Source organism: Anabrus simplex, chromosome 5 (genome assembly GCF_040414725.1).
Source record: "Anabrus simplex isolate iqAnaSimp1 chromosome 5, ASM4041472v1, whole genome shotgun sequence".
NCBI lineage: Eukaryota > Metazoa > Arthropoda > Insecta > Orthoptera > Tettigoniidae > Anabrus > Anabrus simplex.
In genome coordinates, this window is record NC_090269.1 from 302,196,593 (window position 1) to 302,216,081 (window position 19,489).

General features: G+C 37.5%; 1 protein-coding gene across 1 annotated transcript in view; it reads right to left on the reverse strand.

Moving 5' to 3' along the window:
* Window positions 1-458: 458 nt before the first annotated feature.
* The window catches only part of LOC136874508 (IgA FC receptor), a 387,799-nt gene continuing 368,768 nt past the window's right edge, over window positions 459-19,489 (reverse strand). Inside the window, exons 7-8 of the mRNA XM_068227821.1 lie at window positions 5,235-6,272; window positions 459-1,626 (exon numbers count right to left, since the gene is read on the reverse strand). Of these exons, the coding sequence (XP_068083922.1) occupies window positions 1,267-1,626; window positions 5,235-6,272 (1,398 nt within the window). The 3' untranslated portion in view covers window positions 459-1,266. The remainder of the gene's footprint in view (window positions 1,627-5,234; window positions 6,273-19,489) is intronic.

Here is a 19,489-nt window from a genome sequence, read left to right on the forward strand (position 1 = left end):
GATCAGTTCTAAAACACGTTTTCTCAAAAAAAGGAGAAGAGAGTCTCCCTCCATCATATGACAGAACACAATGTTTACGTGTCAGGCCAAGCAGAGTAACTGGAAACGTGCACGAGGCAGTGCGCAGTCAGTCGCGCAGAACCCAAATCAAGACCCTTCCCCAGAGGTATCCATAGTAGGAGCATAGGAATGAAAAGGGGACACCAAACAAATAATAAGCCCAAGGGATCAGGTTTTAAGAATCATGATATATATTGTAACAACATCAAAAGAAAGCTTGTAAACACGATACATAGCAATTAAAACTCATAAATCTTTGGTACAGGTCAGGTACTGGAACAGTAGACATGTTAGAAGATTAAGTTAAGAAAATAAGGCATATGTACAAGTGCTTTGTGAAAATTATAAACAGATGACAAGATTCTAATGGTTACAATGGTATCAATATCATAGCAAGGACGTACCCTGAATATACTTCAAAAAAAAAAAATATATATATATATATTACTAGTGGAATGATTCATTCAGTAAACATTGGGATAGCAATGCAAAGAAACCACCACATCGATATTTCACAATATTTAATCCCCTGAAAACGAATTTCATTTAACTAGAAGAACAAGTTGACATTAATTTTAAAACCATTAAATAGAAGAACAGTTATGAAAATTTGCAGACCATTACTAATCTTTTAGTGCATTATTAATTTCTCATAGAAGAAGAAGAATAGGAAGCAACAAGGGCATACACTGGTAGAAGGAGAGGTAGGGAAAATGGATAAAGAAAAAACAAAACACAGGTAAGGGCATTAAGGGAACAGGCAGGGATCAGGCTGAAAAACTCCGTTGAAGGTTAAGTTCATTTCAACACACAATGTAAAGTTCAAGCTCGCTTATTGGTCCGCCAAGGAAAACTCCCCAATCACAGTTGTCAATGTTCACAGAAATGAAGGAAGTGCTCCATAGTGTAAGTAAAGTCCAAAAGGGACCAAAATTTTAAAAGCTTGATATTTGTAACAAAGTCTGTGAGGAGCTAGAAAGAATATCAACATGAATATGTAAAATAAAACATGAGTCTGCTCACCCAGCGAGATGTAAAAGGTTCCCACACAGGTTAAATAAGTCAGCACGGACCAGCCGCAGATGATATAAAACTCCCACTGCTTACAATAGCATAATGCACACACCTGATCGCCGATCAAGGCAAAACGGCAAGTTTATATAGACCGGAGAGCCAGGCGTGGAATGTGCGGGAACAATGATGACGTCAGGGGGTGGCGGGGAGAGGAAAAGCAAGCATACACACAGTCGTGAGGCAGACAAGGCAACGGATGGATGGTAAACGTAGCAGTCTAATGTCACTAGCGATGAATATGCACAAGGTAAGAAAACATATATATCGGGAGCACGTTACATACTCCCACCGCCCAGAAAAAATCTGAAGGATTGGAGCTGAAAGGTGATGAGACTGCACGCCGTAGTAGAAGATGAAGATAAGGGTGGCACAGCATCCAAGGTAATGGAGATGAGTAGACGTAGCAGCGCAGATCCCACGAGGTAGAGATGAGGCAGGAGATGAAGAGATGAAGAAGAGGCAGATCCCACGTTGTTTCCAAAGAGGTGCCATCTTGGAGACAGGCAGGAGGTTGCAGCCAAAGAAAAAGGAAAACCAAAAAAGAAATGAATAACAAGTACAAAGAGAAAAAGGGGTGGAAAGAAGGGAGGGAAGAGAATAAGGAGAAGAGGAAAAGGGGAAAAAAAAAAGGAGGGGAGGGGGAAACAAGGGAACGATCTGGATCACTATAATAATAAATAGAACATAGGTGGTCTGCTAAAAATAAGAAAATATCAATAAAAATTATTAATTATGAAATATTATCCCAAAGGGGGATAATTTTAAAGTGGCATATGCAATAACAAATTCAAAAAAATGGGGGGAGGATCAGGCATGAAGGGGTTAAGCAGTGGGAGTAAGCCTGGGTGAGCAGAGACATAAACATTTAACCAAATATGAGAAAAGACAGTGATTGACAGCAAACCAATGCGGGAGGAAAAGAAAGAAAGGGGGGAGGGGGGGAAGCAGACCTGATCCATACCCATCTCCCACCCTAAGAGAAAAGAAAAGGGGGAGGGGAAAAGCAAAAAGGAAACTAGGCATGAAATGGTTTCAGCAGTGAAAAATGAGCCTTTCTTAAGTCGGTGAGGGTTTGAAGAGATTGAAGCTGGGCAGTGTTAGGAGAAGGAAAAGAAAGAATCCGAAAAGGACCGAGCTAAAGAGAAGAAAGTTTAGCCGACAGATTATGGGATGCAGACTAACCAGATGATTTTTGAGCAGAACTAAATCAAACAGCTTAAATTTAGGGATTGCAGCATGAGAATTACAGGCTTTTTTGTGTAACTCCCTGGCCTGAAGGAGCTTTTGATATGCAAGATGTAACTGAGAATGGTTGAGATGATCAGAGGGGGTATCCAAAGGGGAAGGTAAATCCCAAGTAAGAGAAAGAGGGGTATTCAGTTCCCTGCCTAAAAAATGTTTAGCTGGGGTATGACCCGTAGAAATGTTTATGGTAGAGTTTAGGGCTAGGACGAAAGATGGAAGTTCAGTATCCCATAATTTATGATTGTGGGAATGAAAAATAGATAAAAAGGTTTTAAGATTCCTATGATAACGTTCAACCGTATTCGCTTGGGGATGATAAGGGGAGGTGCAGATCTTTTTAATACCCAAGGAGAAGCAAAAATTATAAAAAGGTTTAGAAGTAAAAATCGTTGTCGGAAACGAGAACCTTAGGGAGACCAGTAATAGGAAAAATATGGTTAGACAAAAGACTGATGATAATTTGTGAAGAAATATTTCGCAAAGGGCGAACAATAAGAAATTTAGAAAAGCCATCCAATAACGTGAAAATATAAGAATTAGATTTGGAGGATTTAACAACTGGGCCAACAATATCGATATAGAATTTTTCGGAAGGATAAGTAGCTGGAGAGGCAGCATAGGTTCCATAAGGAAGATGATTTAGAGGCTTGTGTTTCTAACAGGAGGCACAAGAACGGACCCATGAGAAAATATCTTTGCGCATGTGGGGCCAAAAAAATTGAGAGGCAAGGCGGGCATAGGTCTTGGCTCCACCGAAATGGCCTCCAACAGGAGAATCATGAAAATATTGAAAAACCATACAGCGTAGACTAGAAGGAAGAACAAGCTGAGGAGTAGCCTTGGGGGTTTAAAAATGAGTAAGTGCTTTTGTAAACAAAATGGGCCAGAATAATTTGGAGAAGCAAGGTCGCGAGAAAGTTGTTGGCAGTACGGGTCAAGCTGCTGATGTTGCAAACAAGACTGAAAGGAAAGGGGAAAACTGGTCAGAGAGGAAACAGACATGATGGAGTTAATAGAAATGGAATCTAGCTCAGAAGCCTGAAGGTGATGGTCTTCAAAGAGACGGGAAAGAGCATCAGCGACAGAATTATTATAGCATATATATCGGGAGCACGTTACAATTCCCGGCAGGGTCGGAAATTTTAACCATCACTGGTTAATTTCCCTGGCACGGGGGCTGGGTGTATGTGTTGTCTTCATCATCATTTCATCCTCATCATGACACGCAGGTCGCCTACGGGTGTCAAATCAAAAGACCTGCACCTAGCGAGCTGAACCCGTTCTGGGATCTCCCAGAACTAAAAGACATACGCCATTTCATTTTTACCATATTACTAATAACTAAAATAGCAATTCACTGCTGTTAAAATGTCACTCTTCTTGTCTTAAAATACCATGGTAAATTCACAATTTACGGTAATCCTTCTGTTGTTCTAAATCAATGTCATAGTAAAACAGGTCACTAAAACTGTTTGCACCAGCCAAACACATGTGAAGCACAAATATTCTCTCTTAGGTCTAGTTACGGAACAATGTGTAATGGGCTGCTTGCTAGTTGTTGCTTTTTGAGTAGTTTTGACTAGGAGGGAACATCTCAGATTTTGTTGATTGTTTTTCTATAGCTTGTGTAGATTTTATTATGGTGTGTGGCCTCCAAAGAGGGCTGGTGCAGGCCTTTCAAGTTGACGCCTTTTAGGCAACTTGCATGCCTGTGATGATAAGACCCTAAGTATGATGATTCTGATGATGAAGACATCATACAAACTCAGCCCCCGAGACAGCAGAATTAACCAATATTACTGTTGAAACCCCAAACCGACTGGGAATCAAACATGGGATTCCTTGGACCAAAGGCCAGCATGCTAACCATTTAGCCATGGAGCCGAATGCTTGTGTACATGTGAAATGTAGAATAACAAGTTGTGTCTATTCCATGAAATATGGTATATGTATGATGTCTGAAAAAAGAAAAGTAAAAATAGTATTGGATAATGCCCCATCAAATGTGAACGTGAGTGAAAGGAATACTACAGTAGTTTTGAGACTTACTCCCTCGAGCTCAAGTCCTCGTGGGTTTGCTTCCTGCGATCTCAATGAACTAACAGGAAAACAAACCCCGTGTTTTATATAATGCCATATTCGCCTAATTAAAAACTTTTATTCCGATAAAATTATCAATCAACACTAAAAGCACGTGCTCCGGTCTCTCCAGACCACACTCCCTCCCTCTCCCTCTACCCTCCCTTCCCGCACCCCTCACAATAGCTTGCCACAAGCGAGAGATAGCAAGCAATATACTACCAACAAGGCCGCAAATTTTATAAAGTTGTCATAAGCGAAGTAAAGTACATTTATTAAGGTCTGAAAAATGATTTCAATGGAGCATACAGACATGCAGAAAGGACTGAATTTCGTAACAGGTCAAGGTGAGCTACTGCCAAGCTCTTTACCCTCGAATTGCTTTGTCTAGCGTTCCAAACCTATTCTCAGGAACAACCTATAGTGTTAATCCACTAGAAAATTCCTATTGTATGCGCCATTATCATTCAACCAGAGCAGGTACAGTAAATCCCTTAGGCTATATCAATCAAGATAATAAGCTACTAATGAGCACCAGTAGCATCCAGTCACTCAGACAATGAACAAAATGTTATTTTGGGCATACCAAACAAACTGTCAAAGAAAGGTTTTAGTGAGTGCTTTGAAGAGTGAACTGATGGAATCTTCATATCACATCAGAAGGAGACTATTTTGAAAGTAGGAGATTGCATTTCAAATTTTTAATAATAGCTTAAATTTTCAAATAATACAAGTAGTTGTAGAATGTTGTTCTTTAAAATAAAATATATTCCTACCTTTGTATGTGCAACGATGGCATCAACTTCACGGCCAACATTCTCTGCATCCTGTTTTCTTACAGCAGCTAACACAACTCCAGCCAACATTGCTGGCGCTTCACTATCAGGTGTACGTGGTTGAGCCGTACAGGGAGCTTCAGGTGGTTTAGGAGGTGTGCTGTAAGCAGATCCACTGTCAAGTGGCTGTTCTGAAATATAAACAGAAGGAGCATCAGGAAGTTGAGGTTCACATGGAGCTGGTGGCACCTCTTCTGGTGGAGGTCCACTGGGAGCAGGTTCGACTGCAGGTGGTTTGGAGACTGGTGCAGTTGGTGCTGAAGTGTCCTCTTCGTCAAAGTCTGTATCACAAGTTGTTATATGAACTTGTGACAGATGGGACACAACTCTCTTAGGGGGTTCAGCAGGACATGGTTCTCCAGCTGCAGCTGGTGGTGCAGGTCCTTCACATACCTCTGCAGGAGGTGCTGAAGGCTCTGGACATACTTCAGGCTCCTTAGGAGGTGCTGCAGTTTCAGGACATACAGGAGGTTCCTCGAGAGGAGGACATGGTTCTCCAGGAGCATCAGGAAGTTGAGGTTCACATGGAGCTGGTGGCACCTCTTCTAGTGGAGGTGCACTGGGAGCAGGTGGGACTGCAGGTGGTTTGGAGACTGGTGCAGTTGGTGCTGAAGTGTCCTCTTCGTCAAAGTCTGTATCACAAGTTGTTATATGAACTTGTGACAGGTGGGACACAACTCTCTTAGGGGGGCCAGCAGGACATGGTTCTCCAGCTGCAGCTGGTGGTGCAGGTCCTTCACATACCTCTGCAGGGGGTGCTTCAGGCTCTGGACATACTTCAGGCTCCTGAGGAGGTGCTGCAGTTTCAGGACATATAGCAGGTTCCTCAAGAGGAGCTTTAGGAGTATATGGTACTCCCTGCTGAGCTGCTTCTACTGCTAAACGTAATTCTTCATCCTTTGCAGCCAAGGATTTATTTAAATCTTGTATTGTTTTATTCAATTCTTCTTTTTCTCCAATGAGATCTTGTATTTGACGCTGGAAAAGAAATCGGTCCTTTATTAATAATATAATATCACATCAGACATTTAAAAACAAATATTTTCTTACTGTGACAATGACAGTGAAAACAAAGATATCATAAAAATTTAAGAACCCTTCTGATATAGCAAATATACCAAAAACCCCTGCTGTGTTTATTACATTATTATTATTTTTGTAACATGTAGGCCTCCTCTACATTCAGGCAAACTTTTCTCCTTTTGAGATTAATACCGTCTATTGAGACAGACTTGAACTCTACCCAGTACAAATGCCACGCTTCAGTTACTTTGCCTGTCCATAGGTGCCAGTATTGCTTTATTGACTGCTGTTGCCACTTAATGCTTAAATTTTCTGCTTGTAAGTTGCTACTACGCGTGCCCAATCAGGAACTGGCTCACTGTCAATAAAACTACTTCGATCATGCTTGTTCAATATCTTTTCTGGATCTCTCCTGGAGGAGTACAGACCTAATTTGTCAAGCGCTGGTTACTAAGGGAGCAAGGTGCGCAAGGATGGTAGATGAAGATCTTTTGTAAGTTTCAGGTATCTATAAGCTAAATTATATAGATCCCTTTCATTTTTTAATGGGTAACTCGGCTTATGTAGAAACCTATATCCAAAAATCAAAAAGGATGTACAAGTGTTGACCCTCATTTCTCTTTTCCAATTTATTTTCTCTGCAACATGGTTTTTCTAAAATAATTCTTCTCTATTTTATTTTTTCTTTAATTTTGCACAACCTAGTCATATCATATTATGGGCTTAGCCACTGTATTCTTGGATTTGAATGCCCCATTTCATTATAATAGCTTTGTTCGTGCAGCAAATCTATGATAGTTTGTGATTTGTACACGGGTGCATGTGTGGATCAGGAACAGTTGGAAACGGTTTCCGATTCTTTCCTGCGTGAATGGTCATGTAGTAGAACATATAACCATTAAATGTCAGCACCATTCCCAATTAATTTTTATTGGATTTGATTGATTGATTGATTGATTGACTGATTGACTGACTGACTGATTGATTGATTGATTGATTGATTGATTGATTGATTGATTGATTGATTGATTGATTGATTGATTGATTGATTGATTGATTGATTGGTCGGTTGGGGTTGTGTTCTGAATATTTTATCATAAGTATATCACTCATTTGGACTGAAGAGCAGGAACATTTTCACTCAACATGCAAGGTACGAATAAAACAACTTATTTTGAAGTCTATATTACTGGTAGGCCTATGTCATTTCTACGAATTTTTTACAGGATTGTATTATCCCATTGGACTCTCATTTAAATACCCCTGTGTGTCACACTGACTCAGATTTAAATCCCAGTGGAGAAGTTGTTTGTGCAGCACAATGGAAAATATATTGTTAAAAGATAACTATACAAGATATTAACGTGAAACTTTGTCATAAGGTGAACTAATACATGTATTCACCTTAAATTATGTTCTTGTGTGACAGATTAGTTGTGGAGGCCTGGTGTGAAAGATTTTCTCATCATCACACTCTGAGTCACTGGTGATATATACATTTCCTGACTCATTAACACAATTTACACTCAACAATTCCTCACATAAATTATCATCTTCTAATTCCTGTAGGTCCTCGCTTACACTATCGTTGGAATCTCTATCTAAAACACTGTTAATTAACTTCACTAATTCTTCGTGTTCAGAAATGCGCGCGCTGCTAGTTGCCATATTAACTACTGGCTTGAAAGGAATTTGAAATATTTCCAAGTCACCCTATACACGTGGTGTGAAGGTCAAACAAGGGGAAACTTTGACATACCCTCGCGTCAACCTTCTAGTATACGAAAATCTTAATGCAAGAACCATCTGTTACAAAATGAGTAGATTATAGAAAGATATCTGAGCATTGGCAATGCATGGGCCCAACTCGTCATCCAAGTTGTAGGCCATGTGAGCGCAAGCGGGCGTGCCTCGTTATCTGAGTTAATTGGGTTAATAGCTCAAACAGTGACAACAGTATGATGTAAGGATGAATGAATATATTTATTTATAATACAGTTATTTCATTCTCCAACCTTGCTCTATTCAGAATCATATTAAATAAATCTAGAATGACATCATCAGTTGAAGATTCACTGGAGTCACTCGTAAATCTAATGTCTGACATATGAAAATATACAAGTTTTTATATCCTCAATGACCTGTCATATTAGTGATTAGTTGCCACCCTATCAGAAAGCATAGACTAACAGATCATTAAAATGTATCTAGTTTATTCACAGTACCTAGACTTACTTACATTGACAGTTCACATGTGTTTTATAGTGATATTGTGGAGATCTGCTGGACTTCTGTTTAAGAAATAACCTCATAATTAAGAACACCTTTTTCCAGAAAGAGCCAGTCAAAAAGTAACAAAATACAGCTGGGATGGAGAGCAGAAATCTTTAATCGATTATATTATCTCTGATAAGGAAGCCAGTTTGTTTACCACTGATGTGAAAGTATTGCCAGGAGGAAGCTTAGACAGTGACCACAGATTACTGATGGCAACCTTTAGAAACATCCCAGTGGAAATTGTGAGGACCAGTCAAAAACCCAAAATAAGGGTGTGGAAATGGGATGAAGGAAATACTTGTGAGCTCAGCTGTTGATATTGTAGAAAAAACAAGTGTACCAAAAGAAAAGGAAACTTCTTGGTGGAATGATTCTGTTTAGCAAGCCATAAAAGATAGGAATATGGCAAAATGAGAAAAAGATAAAGAGAACCTAAAAGGCACAGATAAGGAACACGTAAAACTGAGAGAACTAGAACAGAAGTATAGAGACCTAAAACTCAGAGCAGAGAAAGTAATTAAATCTGAGAAAGAGAAAAACTGGCTTGAATTTACTGACAGATTAGTAGAAGACAGTAAAGGAAATAAGAATCTTCCATACAGAATTGTGAAAAACAAAAGAACTATTCATGTACCAATTAAAGCATTGGAAAGATATGATGGAATTATAACACAGAGAGAGGAAGACATTCGGGAAAAGATGGGAAGGTATTTTTCTTCCTTGTATAATGGAACAGACCCAGCAGAAATCACTCAAGAAGATTTGGAATTAGATCCTGGGAGCAAGGCTGGAAAAAGTGAATCCCTATTGACTTGGTTTGAGAATGAAAATGCTCTGAACAGTATGAGCAAAGGCAGATCACCTGGCCTTGATGAGGTGAGCTCAGACATGATTAAAGCTGCTGGAACTCATGGACTTCAGTGGCTATTTAGAGTTATGAAAGCTGTGTGGAATGAAGTAAAAATCCTGACTGACTGGACTAAGGGTTGTATAGTCCCCCTCTTCAAGAAAGGAAATAAACGGATATGTGGCAATTATAGAGGAATTACACCCTTGTCTCATGGACTTAATTTGATGGAGAAAGTGACACAGAAAAGATTACAAAAGATTATTGAACCACAGCTTGAGAAAGAACAATGCAGGTTTTGCAGTAACAGATCAACAGATCTCATTTTTGCTGTTAGGAAAAATATTGGGGGGAAAAAAATGTCATCTTTGTCTTTCTGGACCTAGAAAATGCCTACAACAGCATACTGAGGTATAAAATTTGGGATTGCCTGAGAAAGAGAAACGTTCCAGTATCGCTCATCAGTAAAGTAAAAATGTTGTCCAAACACTGCCTGAGCTGTGTAAGGATAGGAAATGGCTATTCCAACTAGTTTGTAACAAGTAAAGGAGTGCAACCAGGCAATACTTTGTCACATCTACTATTCATCACAGTGATGGATGAGATAATGAAAAGAGTGAAACAGCACAGAAAAAAACAGTGCATTCAAGGCATTTGCATATGATGCAGTGATTGGGGTAGGTAATGAGGAAGAAGTTCAAGGAAAGATTAATGCTTGGAATTGTCATTTTAAGGAATTGGGACTTAAACTCAGCCTTAAGAAAACAGTTATGACAGTCAACAGACAAAAGCCAGGAGCAAATATCACAGCAAACAGACAGAAATTGCAGGAAGTTAACCACTTCCAATACTTTGATAGTGTCCTGACTGAAGATAACTGATCAAATGCTGAAATCACAAACAGAGATCAAAGAGGAGCTGTCCTTTACTAACAGGTTAGAAGCTTTCTCTAGGACAGCCCGATTCCAATACTAGCCAAATAAACACTTTATCAAGCTTACTTCTTGCCCATAACAACCTATGGCCTTGAAACTTGTATCATCAGAGGCAGAGATAAAAGTAGACTCCAAGCTGTAGAAATGAAATTCCTCCAGACAATGCTACAAAAGACCAGAAGAGATAAGGTCCGCAACGAGAGGATTCTTTTTTTTTTTTTTTTTGCAAGCTGCTTAACGTTGCACCGACACAGAAATATCTTATGGCGATGATGGGATAGGAAAGGCCTAGGAGTGGGAAGGAAGGGTCCATGGCCTTAATTAAAGTACAGCCCCAGCATTTGCCTGGTGTGAAAATGGGAAACCATGGAAAACCATCTTCAGAGCTGTCAATAGTGGGGTTCAAACCTACTCTCTCCCGAATACTGGATACTGGCCGCACTTAAGCGACTGCACCTATCGAGCTCGGTACGAGAGGATTCACCACGAGATTCAAATAAGAGAATTTTTATGTGATACCATGATCAGATAAACATTGGAATGGTATGGCCATGTAATGAGAATGGATTCTTGCTCAATAGCTAAGGAATGGTTGGAGAAAACCTTTGGATCGAACAAGTCAAACAAGATCCAGAACATAGAGGAGTGGACTGGAACCAAGTAGAGGAAGAAGAATTGCACCTGAAATGGCGAGCGCTCTTACACCACACCTGCAAAATTGGAGACGGTTAACTGATGATGATGATGAGGATGATTGTATTTAGTTAAGGATATGTGCTAGATGAAAATTAAACCGTTCATGTATGTTCATTAAACATAATTTGCAATTGCTACATTTAATTAAGAATTTATTTAAGATTATCACCATCAAGGAATGTTATTTTCAAGAAAAACACAGAACAAATCTACATATATAAAATAAGAGTTTTGTCTGTACATTGCTCAGAATTTGAAAAGACTGGTATTTCTGTATCGGCCATGTCCACAGTTATAAGGAAATGCACGTTTTACTTTTCTGTAATTTTTGGTTGTCTGTCTGCATGTATGTACACGCATCACGAGAAAACGGATGAAGAGAATTTAATGGAAATCGGTATGTAAAGTCAGGGGATGAGCCACTACAATCTAGGCTATAAATAATTTTATTCACGCTGAGTGAAATGGTAGTTTATATTATTAGTGGTCCTATCGATAAATACTACATAACTAAGTTATATAGAACTAAATTTCCGATCATTTATGACTTATACATGTTTACAAGTAATAAATTTCATTGTAGACCATATTGGACATCAGAATATGAACATTAAAATAAGAATAATAGTTAACACCACCTTTCCAATACTTATCTTTCCACCGGGCGAGTTGGCCGTGCGCGTAGAGGCATGCGGCTGTCAGCTTGCATCCGGGAGATCAAGGGTTCGAATCCCACTGTCAGCAGCCCTGAAGATGGTTTTCCGTGGTTTCTCATTTTCACACCAGGCAAATGCTGGGGCTGTACCTTAATTAAGGCCACAGCCGCTTCCTTCCAACTCCTAGGCCTTTCCTATCCAATCATCGCCATAAGACCTATCTGTGTCGGTGCAACATAAAGCCCGTAGCAAAAAAAAAACAAAAAACTTATCTTTCCTTATATTTAGGAAATAAACATTACAACAGGCGTTGTAAGATGGGACACGTTTCGCTTAACAGTCGTAAGCATCATCAGCCGAAATAAATCTTAGCCTAAAGTTAGGACAGGGTCCCGAACCTAGTGTCCTTAACATATATGGTACCCTAAGAATCAACATTTACATTTAGAAAATCAAAATAGGCTTAAAACTGGTGTGATAAAACATAGAATGTTACAAGATGGCTAAGAGAAAGAGAAAAACAAAATACAATCGTGTTGAGACAGAGGATAAGAACAGAAAGTACAATACAGAGCTGGTAGTGAAATAATTAAAATCAATAGGATATAATTGCTAACAGTCACTCAATCAGAATGTTCAAACAAGAAACAAGAGTGAAAATATATAAGAGTGTTCATCATGGCTAAGTGAGAAAAAACAACACGTAATCATGTTGCCAGAGGTTAAAAACATAAGATACAACACAGAACTGGCAGTGTAATAATCAAACTCATAGCTGCCAGTCAGTTAATGAGAATGTTCGTACGTAACAAAAAATAATGATTATATTCTTTTGAATGAAGGAATAATTAAATCCCACTCTTGTATAGATACGTGAGGCGGGCAAGAGAAATCACATATTGTAGCAGACATGGAGTAGTAACACTTCAAACAGGATTGATCACGCCTGAAGCTGCTTAATTTTTGCTGGGAGTTCAAGATCAAACTGGAAAAAATAAGATGCCAAGTGCGTGAACTGAAATCTGAAAAATGGAAAAAGGAAAAAGATGTATTAGGGCCATGAAAGTAGGGTGTTCAAAATGGGAGTCTAAGATCGCTTACCTCTTATGTTGGATGAGCGTTGACCGGAGACATTAGCCGTTCGAGGGGGTCTGTTAAACGTATGCCCGTTGCTGCGTGTGTTGTATCTATGTGCTTGCTTAGGCGGAGAGTAAGTTGGGACAGGAGGGGTAGGCGCAACAATGAGAGTGCTGGAAGCTGGCGGCGGAGCTGTATTATGGGGAGGGGGGAAGGTGAAATCTGTTATGATGACTGGAGGGGTATTTAAAGGTTTATAATTGAAGATTTTTGTGAAATTGTTATGATTTATATTAAAATTAGTGAGTAACTTGGGGACTTGTTCAATTAATGGGCTGTTGTTCTCAGGGACCTCATTCAAATTATTATTATTATTATTATTATTATTATTATTATTATTATTATTATTATTATTATTATTATTATTATTATTAAAATGTTGATCCAAGAAAATGTATGTGTTTTCCAATCCAGTTATTAAGCTGCTTTTATTTACATATTTTATAATGTGGAGGTCCTGATCAATTGTAGAATAATTGTGGCCGGAATCCCTCATGTGGTTGCTCATGGCAGAATACTTTTTATGCTTTAAGGCATTATAATATTCCAAGTATCTAGTTCTAAAACTGGAGTCAGTTTGTCTGATATAAGAAAATTCACACTGGGGGCATTTGAGTCTGTAAATACCAGAGTTTGAAAATTTGTCCTGAGAAGTATTTACCGAGTTGGAATTAAAGAATATATTCCGATTAGTGTTGTGAGTTCGGTAGGCAATTCTGATGTTATGCTTCTTAAATGGGTTAGTAATGCTGTATATGGCGGGGCTAGTGAAGGTGAAGGTGGCAGTGTTTATTCTTTTGGGCTTATCTGGAATTAAATTTGTAGTATTTTTTGATTTTATTTTACCAATAATTTTATCGATCAGGTTAGGTTTATAGCCGTTAAGTTTTGCAAGTTCTTTTATATTTTCGAACTCTTTTTTTCTGGTTAGAAGGGGATAGTGGAATATTTAATGCTCGATGAACTAAACTGTAGAAAGTTGCTTGTTTATGAGATTGAAGGTGTAAAGACTCATTCTTTATTGTCAAAGGAGCAGCGGAGGGCTTTCTGTAAATTTGGAAAATAAAATTATCACTGGCTCTGGTCAAGGTTAAGTCTAGGAAGTATAAAGATCTGTTGATTTTGTCTTCCTTAGTGAACCTGATATTGGGGTCAAGGTCATTAAGGGTCTTTAAAATGTTATCACTATTATTGCGAAGTGTGTCGATGATGGCAAATGTGTCGTCGACGTATCTTAGCCAAAGCTGCAGACCATTGATTTTATAGATTATCTTGTTGGTCTTGAGGTGATCCATAAAAATGTTAGCAGGGATTCCAGATATCGGGTCACCCATCGCTAGTCCCTCCTGTTGGTAAATTTTGTTATGGAATGTAAAGAAGTTATTGTTTACTATAAATCTTAACAAGTTGATCAGTTCATCTATTTCACATTTGCTTATAGTGTTATGTTTCAAAAGGTTAGTTTCTATTAAACTAATGGTTTCATTTACTGGTATACTAGTATACATGTTGGTGACATCATACGAAACCATGACGTGATTGTCATGTAACTTGAATTTAGAAAGTTTATTACAAAAATCAACTGGATTTTTTATATAGGCTTCATTATTGAACTTATAATGGCTATTTAAAAAATGGTGTAAATATTTAGAAACCTTGTAGGTGGGACTATTTCAACAGTTTATAATAGGGCGCAATGGCACACATTTTTTATGTATTTAATTACTTCACTACCAGCTCTGTATTGTATTTTCTGTTCTTATCCTCTGTCTCAACACGATTGTATTTTTTTTAATTTTTTTCTCTTAGCCATGTTGTAACATTCTATGTTTTTTTCACACTAGTTTTATGCCTATTTTGATTTTCTAAATGTAAATGTTGATTCTTAGGGTACCATACATGTTAAGGACACTAGGTTCAGGGCCCTGACCTAACTTTAGGCTAAGATTTATTTCGGCTGATGATGCTTACGACTGTTAAGAGAAACATGTCCCATCTTACAACGTCTGTTGTAATGTTTATTTCCTAAATATAAGGAAAGATAAGTATTGGAAAGGTGGTGTTAACTATTATTCTTATTTTAATGTTCTTATACATGTTTACCGTACTGGCTGTGATAACACAGATATTCATGAATTTGTAATTTTCCTGCTAAGTCCATATCAACGCCAATCCACGAGAAAATGGGTCAACAGAATTTAATAAAAATCGGTATATAGAGTCAGGGAATAAGAAACTACAGCCTAAGCTATAAACAATTTTATTCACCCTGGTTGAAATTGTACTTTAAGGAAAGACGCCTAAAAATTATGTACTTATGTTATTGGTCTTATCGAAAAGTACTACATAACAAAAGTTATAGAGAATACAATTTCCGATCATTTATTATGTTGTCCGATTCATTGGCTGAATGGTCAGCGTACTGGCCTTCAGTTCAGAAGGTCCCGGGTTCGATTCCTGGCCAGGTTGGAGATTTTAACTTTCATTGATTAATTCCAATGGTACAATTTATGAACTCCATCGTATAGATCCATATTGATACAGTTAAAACGAAGAAAAAAATGTTAGGTTTTGGTCCACCCAATCAATACACATCCCTTTACAAGTGAAAACTATTTAATATAAAAACATATTAAATATATTTCGGGATATATTTCATCTCTATTTGAGACTTCATCTGCCATAAAATCATGAGGTAGACTACAAAACACATTGTTCAGAAATTGAAAAAATGGAAGAACCCAATGACTTTTTTAAGGACTATTTGAAAAAGTAAGAGAGGTAAGGGAGGTACATTCAGGAAAATGGGGTTGTCTAGGGAGCGGTGATAAGAGTACAGAGATCTGGAAGTCAAACAGGAATGACATTAAAATGTTAGTGTTGAATTGTAGGAGTACCGAGCTCGATAGCTGCAGTCGCTTAAGTGCGGCCAGTATCCAGTATTCGGGAGATAGTAGGTTCAAACCCCACTGTCGGCAGCCCTGAAAATGGTTTTCCGTGGTTTCCCATTTTCACACCAGGCAAATGCTGGGGCTGTACCTTAATTAAGGCCACGGCCGCTTCCTTACCACTCCTAGCCCTTTCCTGTCCCATCGTCGCCGTAAGACCTATCTGTGTCGGTGCGACGTAAAACAACTAGCAAAAAAAAAAAAAAAATAATAATTGTAGGAGTATTGTAAAGAAAGGACTAGAATTAAGTAATTTAATCTATATATATATATATATATATATATATATATATATATAAAATAATTTGTCCTGACTGACTGACTGACTGACTGACTGACTGACTGATTCATCACTGCCAAGCAAAAACTACTGGACATAAAGAAATGAAATTTTGGGGATACATTCATATTAACATATAGGTGTTCACTAAAGAAGGATTTTTGGATATTCCATCGCTAAGGGGGTGAAAAGGGGGGTGAATTTTAAAATGAGGATATCTATATCTCAAAAACTTAAAAGTTTAGAGCCGTAATATATCTTTTTCAGAAAATCGACTTCAGGGGAACTGAAAAACGGGGTGAATTTTTAAAATTAGCATATCTACAGTATATCTCAAAAACTTAAGATATTGCAGATGTCAAAATTGGTATTTGGATTCTCCTTTAAAAATAAGGAAACACATATTCTTTGGTTTTCAGGAAAAAACTTTAACGGGGGGTGGAGGGGTGAAAGAATTGAAAAATTAGTTGAATTATTTGCATGAGAATGTATATATACATACCAAAATCTAAAGATGTTACAAACATGAAAACTGGTATTTGGAATCTCCTTTAAAAATAAAGAAACACGCTTTTGGTGGGGGAATCAACTTGGTAGGTGGGGGAGATAAAAACGGAAATGAATTCCTTTTATGAGGATACATATAATTCAAAAACTGAAGATGTTAAAGTCGTGATAATTGGCATTCAGAAGCTCCTTTAAAGAAATGGGTACTGTTTGTTCTTGGAAAATTCACTTGAGTGGGGAGTGTGAAAGGAAGTAAAAATATTGAATTCTTTTTCTGGAGAAACTTACATCTCAAACCTGAAGGTTACAGACGTGGAAATTGGTATTTGGAATCTCCTTTAAAAATAAAGAAACATGCATTTTTTGGGAGGAGGGAAACCAGTTTACCGGGCGGGGGTGGAGTGAAGAAGGAGATGAGTTCTTTTCATGAGGATACTTATATCTCAAAAACTGAAGATGTTGCAGACATGAAAATTTGTATTTGGAATTTTCTTTTAAAGTAAAGAAACACGCAATCTTTTGTCTTTGGAAAATCCACTTAAGGGGGCTGAATTAACTGAAAAATTAGTTGAATACTTTGTATGAGGATACTTACATCTCAAAACTAAAGATGTTACATACATGAAAATTAGTATTTGGAATCTCCTTTAAAAATAAAGAAACACGCATTTTGGTGGGGGAGGGGGGGGGGGGGGCAATCAACTTGGGGCGGGGGCGGTGAAAAAGTTAAATTCCTTTTTATGAGGATACATATATCTCAAAACTTAAGATGTTACAGTCGTGATAATTGGCATTTGGAAGCTCCTTTATAAATAAAGAAACAAGTTTTTTGGTTTTCAGAATATTCACTTAAGGGGGGGAGGGAGAAATGAAATGAAATATTTAATTCTTTTTATGGAGAAACTTATATCTCAAAAACTTAAGGTTACACACGTGAACATTTGTATTTGGAATCACCTTAAAAAATAAACACACATTTTTGGAAGGGGGAATCAATTTAATGGGCTGGGGTGAAAAAGGAGTTGAAATCTGTTTATGAGGATACTTATATCTCAAAAACTGAAGAAGTTAGTGGCATTAACATTTGCATTTGGAATTTTCTTTCAAAGTAAAGAAACACATGTTCTTTCTTCTTCGGAAAATCCACTTAAGGGGGTTGAATGAATTGAAAAATTAGTTGAATTCTTTGTGAGAGGATACTTATATCTCAAAAACTGAAGATGTTACAGATGTGAAAGTTGGTTATTTGAATTTTCTTCAAAAATAAACAAACACGTATCTTTTGTTTTTGGAAAGTCCACTTAAGGCGGGAGAAGGGTGGAAAGAAGTGAAGAAGTTGAATTATTCTTATGAGCATACATTTATATAAAAAACTGAAGGTTTTACAGACGTACAGGCATGAAAACTGGTATTTGGAATCTTCTTTAAAAATAATGAAACACGCATTTTTTTTTCTTTTCGGAAAATTCAGTTAAGGGGCTGAAAAGAATTGGAAAAGCTGGTGAATTTTTAAAATGACTACCGATATACCTACATTATATGTCAAAAACTTAACATGTTAGAAACAAACAACTGGGTATTTGGAAAATCCTTTAAAAATACATAAACCTGTACCTTTTTGTTTTCAGAGAAGGCACTTAACAGGGGGGAAAAGAAGTGAAAAATATTTGAATTATTTTTATGAGGATACTTATATCTTAAAAACTGAAGATGTTACAGACATAAAAATTGCTATTTGGAATCTCCTTTAAAAATAAAAAAACCTGTATTTTTGTTTTTGGAAAATACACTTAGATGGGGGTGAGGGAGGGGGAAGGACTGATCAAGGGGTTGAATTCTTTTTATGGGGATACTTATGTATATCTCAAAAACTGAATATGTTACAGATGTGGGAATAGGTATTTGGAATCTCCTTTAAAAATAAAGAAACATATATTTATTTTTTTTTACTTGAGAGAAAACTGTTTCTCACATAAACAGTTCTATGTCGCATGGTCAATTTTTGGGTGAGTTTTTATACTTTAGGAATTTTCAGATAATGTCTTAGTACAATGCCGAGGAACTTTGATCAAATAACGAAATCCACGCGAGCGAAGCCACGGGTAAATCCTAGTAGATATATATTTACCAGGTATTGTAATAGGAGTTGAATCATGGCTGAGAAATGATATAATGGATGCAGAAACTTTCTCACAGAATTGTAGTGTGTACCGTAGAGATAGGATAAGAATGGTGGGAGGGGGAGTATTCACTGTGGTGAAAGAAGAATTTGTATGCTACAAAAAAGTTAAAGATGAGACACATGAAATTCTAGGTGTAAGGCTCATTTCTAAAGATAATAGGCAACTTGATGTCTTTGGAGTGTTCACACCGGAAAAGGGTAGCACTGATACGGATTCAGAATTATTTGATAAGATAATTAGCAACATGGGAAACGACATGGAAAGAAATGTGAATGACAGGAAGCATGACCAACAAATGGCAAATAAGCTAATATGGGAAAGACAGCTGATTCAGAAAGTGACGGAACCAACTAAGGGGGAAAATATCCTGGACGTGGTGCAGATAAAACCAGATGAGCTCTACAGAGAAATTGAAGTAATAGATGGTATTAGTGGTCATGAAGCTGTTTTTGTTGTTGTTAAAAATAAATGTGATAGAAAGGAAGGTTTTAAAAGTAGGACTATTAGGCAATATCATATGGCTGATAAAGCAGGCATGAGGCAGTTTAAAAAAAAGTAAATATGATTGGTGGAAAATGGTAAATAACAATGTAAACAGACTCTGGGATGGCTTTAAAGCAATTGTTGAGGAATGTGAAAACAGGTTTGTACCTTTAAAGGTGGTAAGGAATGGGACAAAACCGACCCTAATAACTACAGGGGAATC